The sequence below is a fragment of the Cucurbita maxima genome, unplaced genomic scaffold, assembly GCF_002738345.1.
Source record: "Cucurbita maxima cultivar Rimu unplaced genomic scaffold, Cmax_1.0 Cma_Scf00014, whole genome shotgun sequence".
Lineage (NCBI taxonomy): Eukaryota > Viridiplantae > Streptophyta > Magnoliopsida > Cucurbitales > Cucurbitaceae > Cucurbita > Cucurbita maxima.
Window position 1 is genome coordinate 4,451,385 of NW_019272030.1, and position 7,976 is coordinate 4,459,360.

At 37.9% G+C, this 7,976-nt stretch overlaps 3 protein-coding genes across 6 annotated transcripts in view; 1 reads left to right on the plus strand and 2 right to left on the minus strand.

The window, feature by feature from the left end:
• Nucleotides 1-881, minus strand: part of LOC111489817 — a 1,702-nt gene extending 821 nt beyond the window's left edge. The window contains exons 1-3 of one of the 4 annotated variants that reach the window (XM_023138219.1): nucleotides 690-881; nucleotides 460-573; nucleotides 205-372 (exon numbers count right to left, since the gene is read on the minus strand). In XM_023138219.1, the coding sequence (XP_022993987.1) occupies nucleotides 205-372; nucleotides 460-573; nucleotides 690-767 (360 nt within the window). In that variant the 5' untranslated portion in view covers nucleotides 768-881. Of the gene's footprint in view, nucleotides 1-204; nucleotides 376-459; nucleotides 577-689 lie in introns of all 4 variants that reach the window. The other 3 variants (XM_023138217.1, XM_023138218.1, XM_023138216.1) reach the window with 3 other exon arrangements.
• Nucleotides 882-4,339: 3,458 nt separating this feature from the next.
• On the minus strand, nucleotides 4,340-7,352 carry LOC111489649 (pentatricopeptide repeat-containing protein At2g27610-like). Its single transcript, XM_023137968.1, has 2 exons — nucleotides 7,175-7,352; nucleotides 4,340-7,076 (listed from the first exon to the last, which is right to left on the minus strand). The coding sequence occupies exons 1-2, from the start codon at nucleotides 7,250-7,252 to the stop codon at nucleotides 4,863-4,865; spliced, it is 2,292 nt and encodes a 763-aa protein (XP_022993736.1). The 5' UTR covers nucleotides 7,253-7,352; the 3' UTR covers nucleotides 4,340-4,862.
• Nucleotides 7,353-7,600: 248 nt separating this feature from the next.
• LOC111488888 (alpha-soluble NSF attachment protein 2-like) overlaps nucleotides 7,601-7,976 on the plus strand; it is a 5,179-nt gene continuing 4,803 nt past the window's right edge. The window contains exon 1 of the mRNA XM_023136818.1: nucleotides 7,601-7,922. Within this exon, the coding sequence (XP_022992586.1) occupies nucleotides 7,778-7,922 (145 nt within the window). The 5' untranslated portion in view covers nucleotides 7,601-7,777. The remainder of the gene's footprint in view (nucleotides 7,923-7,976) is intronic.

A 7,976-nucleotide genomic window follows, 5' to 3' on the forward strand; every position in this document is an offset into this window, starting at 1 on the left:
TTAAAAAAAAAAAAAAAAAAAAAACCCGACATTGAAGTGTATGATTAGATGGAAAATTCCATTACTTTAGGTAAATATTCTTGTTAAAATGAATGATTGATTTGACTTTCTTGACCATGGAATAATAATAATAAATATATGTTTTTATAATGATGATGATTTATATGCATAATTATAGAAAGATGGGTGCTTGTAGTATCTTACTTCTGCAATAGCTTGTAATTGGAAACTATCTGTACAAGAAACCCTAGCTTCAAGAACATTCAGCCCCAGCTCTTCAAAGGCTTCTAATATCGACACGAGCAGGCCTTGGCAGCTCTTTTCTGAAAATACATTAATGGAAAACCCCTTTGCTAGGCTTTCCACTGTCACCTGCTATAATCAACAAATGGGTATGTTTTTTTTTGGTTGTTCTTGAATAATTTAAGTGAAAAAGTTGTTGTTGATTGAAGAAAATACCATGGGATGGATTGAAGTTTGAACGGTTGAGATATCTTGATTCAATCTTTCTACTTTTTGTTTAAGCTCCTCGATGTATTTTGATGCATCCACTATAATCGAGGCCTTGTTGAGCTGCTACACACATAAAAATCATAACTTTTTATGAATGAATTGAGAATCGAATCAAAGAACACGAAGAACACGAAGAACGCGATGAACAAAATGAAGAGAAAAGAGAGGGAAATTACAGCATGAGAATTGGTAATAGAGCGAAGTAATTGGAGGTTGTGATGAAGAGCTGCGTTGTTGTGCTCTCTAGAAACCATGGATGGATTGTAGCCTTTTTGTTTGTGTGTTATATGTTTCTTTTTCTTGTGTGTGTTTTTATAAAGGCATGGTGAGGCCTCAAATCTATACCAACTTGTGTTGGCTAGCTTCCTCTACAACCATATAAATATATATATATATATATAAGACATGATTTGAATTATACGTATAAGCTTCCTATTATTCCAGCAATAATGTTAAAAATGAGTATATAAAAGTTGTGGGGGCAGAAATGAAAAGGGGCTCGTGATGGGAGTGAAAAAAATGGGCATCGAAAGAAGCAACCAAAAGGATGTTTAGTTGTGGGTTTTGAATGCCTCCAAACACTCCTCACGGGGGAGTTTTCATTTTGAATTCTCTTCATATTTCTTCTTCCTCTCTCTACACGTGCCCCACCCTTCTGCGTTTCTTCCTTACCTTCATACTTCTTACGATCATCATACCCTTCTTCTTCAATCTTCCAAATTCATATCATTAATCTCGTCATCCATACGTTCATCTCGGCGTAAACTAATCTGCGTTTCGTAACTTAGAAAGAACGTAATTGAAGAAGAAAAGGAAACAATACTACGAGATCCCCCATCGAGTCGATGAAGAACGAAGCATCTCTCCCTATTAGACATGTTTTAAAACTTTGAAGGAAGCCCAAAAGAGAAAGCCAAACTAAGGGTAGGCTGTTTTAGCTTTTAAACCCTAGCAAACGGGTTTTAAAAACTTTGAAGGATGCTCGAAAGGGAAAGTTATTGAGGGAAGTCCAAAAGGGAAAGCCCAAAGAGAACAATATTTATTAATGTATTAATGGCAGACTCAGGCTATTACAACCCCTAGTAGACGCGTTTTAGCTATTACAACCCTAAACTTTGAATGGAGTTCGAAAGAAAAGTTCAAAGAAGATAACATTTGCTAGTGGTGAGCTTAGGCCGTTACCGATACACTGGAGGTATCCACTCTCTATTCACATGTGTGCCCTTTAATCATTACAACAGAACAATACACTAGACACACCAATCTCTTGTACTTCTACAAAATTTGTAGTACAATCCAACTCGATCCATAAAGTAAAATAATATATCATTTAACGACGTAAAAACGATAGTTTCGATGTTCATATTAGGCTCTCTCAATCAATTTTAACCACGATATTGATTGGATTGAGCGTGACGGGATGCTTATCGATATATATATACATATATGATGAATTATGGAAAAAGAGGAAGGCAACAAAATGAACACAGATAAGCTCTTTGTCTGCACTTGTTTCGCACTTGTTTCGATAATAACACTAACGCCTATTATCATGACTGTTTCTTCAACAACAAAACAAACCCAGCTTGGAATTTTAATTTTTAAAACTGCTCTTTTGTTTTTCCTTTTGATTTGATTTTTCACATGCCTGCTTTGTTCTACAGTCATCGACCCAGACACGATCCCCCCGCACCCCTCAATAATGCACGCCCCCAGACACTCCCGTTTTGATCATCATCTGCTTTGCTTTGCTTTACTGGATGGCTGGATTCAAGGACGTTCATACTGTAAAATGACACTAAATTTGTCACAATATAAGATTGAAACAAACAAAAGAAACCCTTTAATTCTAATCTTGACATAAACCTTAAAAAGCTTTCAAAGAAAAGGTCAACAATACAACACTTTACAACTTTACAACTCAACTTTCGATGTTAATCTCACATTCTAATCAGTTTTTCATTATCAAAATACGTGCTTAATTAGCATTAAATTATTTAGATTTACCTTTTCTTCCACCCCACATTCTATGTTCCTCCGTTGCAATAAAGTGGGAGAGACCCTCGTGGAAGGGAACACATTGTATTTGACGGTGGGTGACGTAATTGAGAGTGAAACTGTAACAGCTTAAACCCACTGCTAGCAAATATTATTCGTTTTGGCTCGTTATGTATCACTGTCAACCTCACAGTTTTAAAGTATGTCTGCTAGAGAAAGGTTTCCACACCCTTATAAGAAATGCTTCGTTCTTCTCTCCAACCAACGTAGGATCTCACATTAAAATTAATATGTAATTTTGTCTGAATACTACGAACACACTGAATAAACTCCTCGATGTTGATGATATATAACTTAACCATATCCGATTCTATTTTCAAATTTTCAAAATTTCAAATTTCTATGTGTGTGTGTGTGTGGGTATATAAAATTATAAAGTTATCCGTTTTTGTGGAACAAAGTTATAGGATTCTTGTGACTTGCTACAAAAGCTCACGTGAGTTGCTCTTCGGGAAAGTACATTCACATGCAAATGTACAATGGAAACAAAAGTTAATAAAAGTATAAAGTTAGTGATAAGTGCCTCTCTTGTTCACTTTGGTTGGTAAGAATCTCTACAAGGATAATATAAACAACAAAGACAAGCAGCAGTTTGGTTGGGTCACAGCATGCTAAGAACATCATATGGTATACATAATGAACACTTCATGACCTTATTCTAAACCCAGATGGATCATTAAATATCAGGAGAAAATGTGGGAAAGGAGAGATTTGAAAAGGGTCGCTCTCAAAGAGCCGTCAGTCTTAGAATTGTAGCAGCTACTCTGCTATCGTCATGAACTTATGACAGCTATATAAGTTTTGTCTTGTACGTTCAAACCCAGCATCTTTTTTTCTTTCTTTTTCTTCGTAAATGTATAAATAAATGTATCTATTTAGATGGAAACAGGAATTAGGGTGGCCCAAGCAGCAAATAACTCTGTATAAGTAGCAACAAAATGCATAGCATTGAGTTAGGAGACGTACCTTATTGTTGTTATCCTCCACTGATGTTGACAGAAAGATTTCAACATTTCAGGTCACGGGGGCGGTTTGTAGGCTTGGAGATGCATACATTTCCAGTACATATATATATACATACATGCGCACTGGAAGTCGCTTGTCCCATCTTCTTCTTCACATGTTGAGGAACCTGCATATAAATCCAGCAAAGGACCACATATAATGGCACAACAAGCTAACAGAGCCATACCCACAACACATTTCATATAACAGCCTTTGTTTTTTGGATAGTCTCTCAAAGGCACACATTAACTCACTAAATGCGTTATCTAAGAACAGACACTGTTTTTGCACTCTTTTTTTTCTTTTTTTTACTTATATGCCTAGGAAAAGGATTGTTCGGAGGGAGTCCCACGTTGGCTAATTTAGGGAATGATCGTAGATTTATAAATAAGGAATACATCTCTATTGGTATAAGACATTTTGGAAAAACCCAAAGCAAAGCCATGAGAGCTGAGGCATAATTTACCTTCTGGAACAGCTAGTGAGGTTATTGGTGGGGAAGAAGAAGCATAATGGTTAGTTATGAGAGATCATGTGGAAAATATTTTAGTTCTGCAGTAATTAGAACACAATCGAATTCTTCTTATGGTAAAAAGGAAAAAGCAATAATCATAATAATATAGAACAGTGAACTCATTTCAGCTAATTCACGGGAGAAATAGTAAACAGATCCTTGGCATGATAAATAGAACAACTAGGCCACGTTTCCAAGGAAAAAAAGGAAGGATAAAAGACAAATTTAGAGAGTTAAAACAAAAATAAATCAGAGGGAGAAATTTCTTCCCAAACTTATTCATGTAATGTAATGATAATTTTTGCAACTTTCGAGTACGACGAGTTCGGTAGACCCCAGTAAGATCATAAGCAGAAAGGCTCTATGATTCCATATTAGAACACCATAACAATGTATTACTATAGAAGAGGTCAAACTTCTGAAGCCTTCACCCAATAAAGCAATCATATTGTCAAAAAGTAAAAGATCTTCATAGAACCAAGCATGGTCTGTGGCGCTTTTCGTCATTCCCCTAATCCGAATCCTTATTCTTCCTTATCTAATGCAGTACATCATCATACATATTTCAGAACCTGCAGGAGATGAATAATGCAGACAATCATACCTGTAAGTCCCATATACTTTAGCCCCAAATTTAGTTCTTAAGCACTCATTTGCCTTCACTGTTTAATTTGATATCTTTAGCTGATGCGTTTATTTTTCTCCATGGAGATTTGGTCGAGGGGACCGGGGCTTCCATCCGTACCCGTATGACTTAACCGAGGTCCATGTCTTACAGCTCGTAACTCAAATCTGGTACAACATCCAAAGAATTGGCCTTCAACCTCAACTCTTCTAGCTTTGCATAAATTTTATCTTTTTCTGGATGTTGTTGATCACCTGCATAAAATTTATGTAATGTACCATTCACAGAGATCCAACTACATCCTGGTTCCTTTTTTACGCCCTGCTCTTTCATCACATGCCGCAAACTAAGTCCGTTTTTGTAAATCCCTGATTCGATATAGGTGTTGGATAAAAGAACATAGGTGGCAGAGTTTTCGGCTTTGAAAGAACGTATCTTCTGAGCAGCAAGCTCTCCCAATTCAACATTACCATGGACCCTGCATGCCCCCAACAAGGTCTGCCAAACCATTTCATTCGGCTCTATGGGCATCTTACTTATAAATTCCATTGCATCGTTTAGACGTCCCACGCGACTTAAGAGATCGACAATACAGGAATAATGCTCCATCCCTGGGACCAAACCATAGGTTTCCTTCATTAGCTTGAAGTACTGTAGGCCTTCTTCTACCAGACCTCCATGGCTACAAGCAAATAGAACACATAAAAAAGTAACAGCATTGGGCTCCACACCTAACTGCTCCATCCTCCTAAAGAGTTGAAGAGCGTTATCGACCATACCGTGTTGAGCATGACCTGCTATTATAGCAGTCCATGAAACTGTATCAGCATCAGAGATTTTATCGAAAGCCTTCTTCGCCTCAGCCAGACTGCCACATTTGGCATACATGTCAATCAGAGCACTTTGTATGCATTTGTCCATATCCAAGCCAACCTTGCAAATGAACCCGTGGACTTGCTGACCGTACTCGAGTAAGCAAAGGCTAGCACATGAAACAAGCACACTAGAAAAGGCAAATTGATTGGGTGCAAAACCTTCTTCTCTCATATTTGAGAAGATCTCTATTGCTTTGTCCCATTCAGAACATTGAGAGTAAGCAGTCACTAGGGTGGTCCAAGATACTAAATCTCTTTCTTCCATACTGTAAAAGACCTTTCTTAAATCCTCCAGCGATCCACATTTAGCATAAGCATTAGCCACTGCATTGGAAATACTTATATTATTCACTTCCAATCCTGATTTTATAGCCCTGGCATGAACCTTCTTTCCCAATGACAAACACTTCAAAGCAGCTATAGCATTAAATACACTACAGTAGGTGTAACGGTCCAAGTGTACGTTGTTTAGACACATTTTGGCAAACAATTCCAAGGCTTCTTCATTAAACTCACTCTGTAAATACCCCGAAATCATAGCATTCCACGGTCCATTAACCCGACAATTGGTGAAATGTGAGTCAAAGATAGATCTTGCCTCTTGCAAAGATCCACATTTAGAATGCATATCAATAAGGGCAGTACCCACAAGAGTATTAGAGTCCATACCCAACTTAGAAGCATAACGGCTAATTTCTTTCGCCTTGTTCACATCTCGTAACATACCGATAGCTTTTGCAATGCTGATAAATGTTTGAGCATCGGGTGTTACTCCTTCTCCTTTCATTCTGAGAAAATGATCAAAAGCATCTGAGTAAAGACCATTTGATGTGAACCCTGAGATCATGGCATTCCATGAGACTACATTGACTTCAGTCATGGTGTTAAACACCTCGTATGAATCATCAATCTTTTGTAACTTTGCATACATATTAAGAAGAGCAGTAGACACAAAAGTATGAGATGCAAAGCCTCTAATAACAATCTGGGCATGAACCATTTTGCCCAATTCAATGGACTCCAGGCCAATGCATATCTGTAAGACACCAGAATAAGCAAACTGATCAGGGAAAATATCCTGACTCTGCATTTCACAGAAGAACTCAAACCCATCGTGGAACAAACCATTCTTAGCCAATCCAGCAATTATGACAGTCCATGAAAATATGTTTCTCTGGGACATTTTATCAAACAGGCGACAGGCAGCATCGATATCGGAGCATTTCGAATAAGCGTCAGCAACATGATTAAGCAAAACCATAGAATCATGGTTTGAAAGTTTTGATTTTAACAAAAACCCATGCACAGTCTTTGCTTGTTTCAGAAACCTTGCATCCAAACAACCACGCAGAAGATCAACAAGCGGCTGAATTTCAAGACGGGAATTACTTTTATCAACTGAAACCGAATTGGGAATTTTGATACCGGAGATTGTAATAGCTTTTTGGGTAGCAGAATGCGTTGTTGTTAAAGATGAATTCCTTATCTGCCAAGATTTTCAACCATTACCAAAATAAATCTCAATTCTGGAGGAAAAAGAAGAAGAAGAAGAAGCGAAATTGCTTGAGGGAATGAGAGACTAGCCTGGCCATTGGGCGTTCGTGAAGGAAAGACAATGGATTGAACGGGTTGCGCGACCACAAAATTGATGGATAAACTCATAATCGTGTTCTAGTGGAGCTTTAGCTTTTGCAAGCAGCCCCGTTGCCGCCTTCGAATTAGTGGTTCTTTCTGGTTTCAAGTTCATCACTAGGATATATCCAGAAATTTCACTCAATATTTCAAATTATGTTTAGATTATTTTAATGTGGCGATTTTTCATTCATAAAAAAAGTATTATTTTAAAAATTAATAAAAGGTTAAAAGGAGAAAAAATCCATCCATTTAAACGACGCCGCTCCTTATCATTCCAATGCTTATTTACGACATGTCGTTTTGGGAGGCCGCCTAATCGTAAGCCCAGGTGGCCGCTAGTTTCGGCATTTCAACCCGCGGGTTTCTGACGGCGCGCACAAGCTTAGGCGGGGTCGACGGGACAAAGGTTATTCTCAAAGGAAAGTCTCTAACCTTCCTTGGACCAACAAAGCCCATAGTTGACCGTACTAGTTTCCCCTTAATTTCTCTCCCTGTTTATACTCCTCGTTTAATTCCTCAAGCTCGAAGCAAACTCGAGGATTCTGTTTAAAGATGGCCGATCAGCTTGCTAAGGGAGAGGAATTCGAGAAGAAAGCGGAGAAGAAGCTTAATGGTTGGGGATTATTCGGTTCCAAGTACGAAGATGCCGCTGATCTCTTCGATAAGGCTGCTAACTCTTACAAGCTTGCTAAATCATGTAATTCGCCAAATCATTCTCTGCCAGTACTTTTTTTTTTTTTTTTTTTTTGAG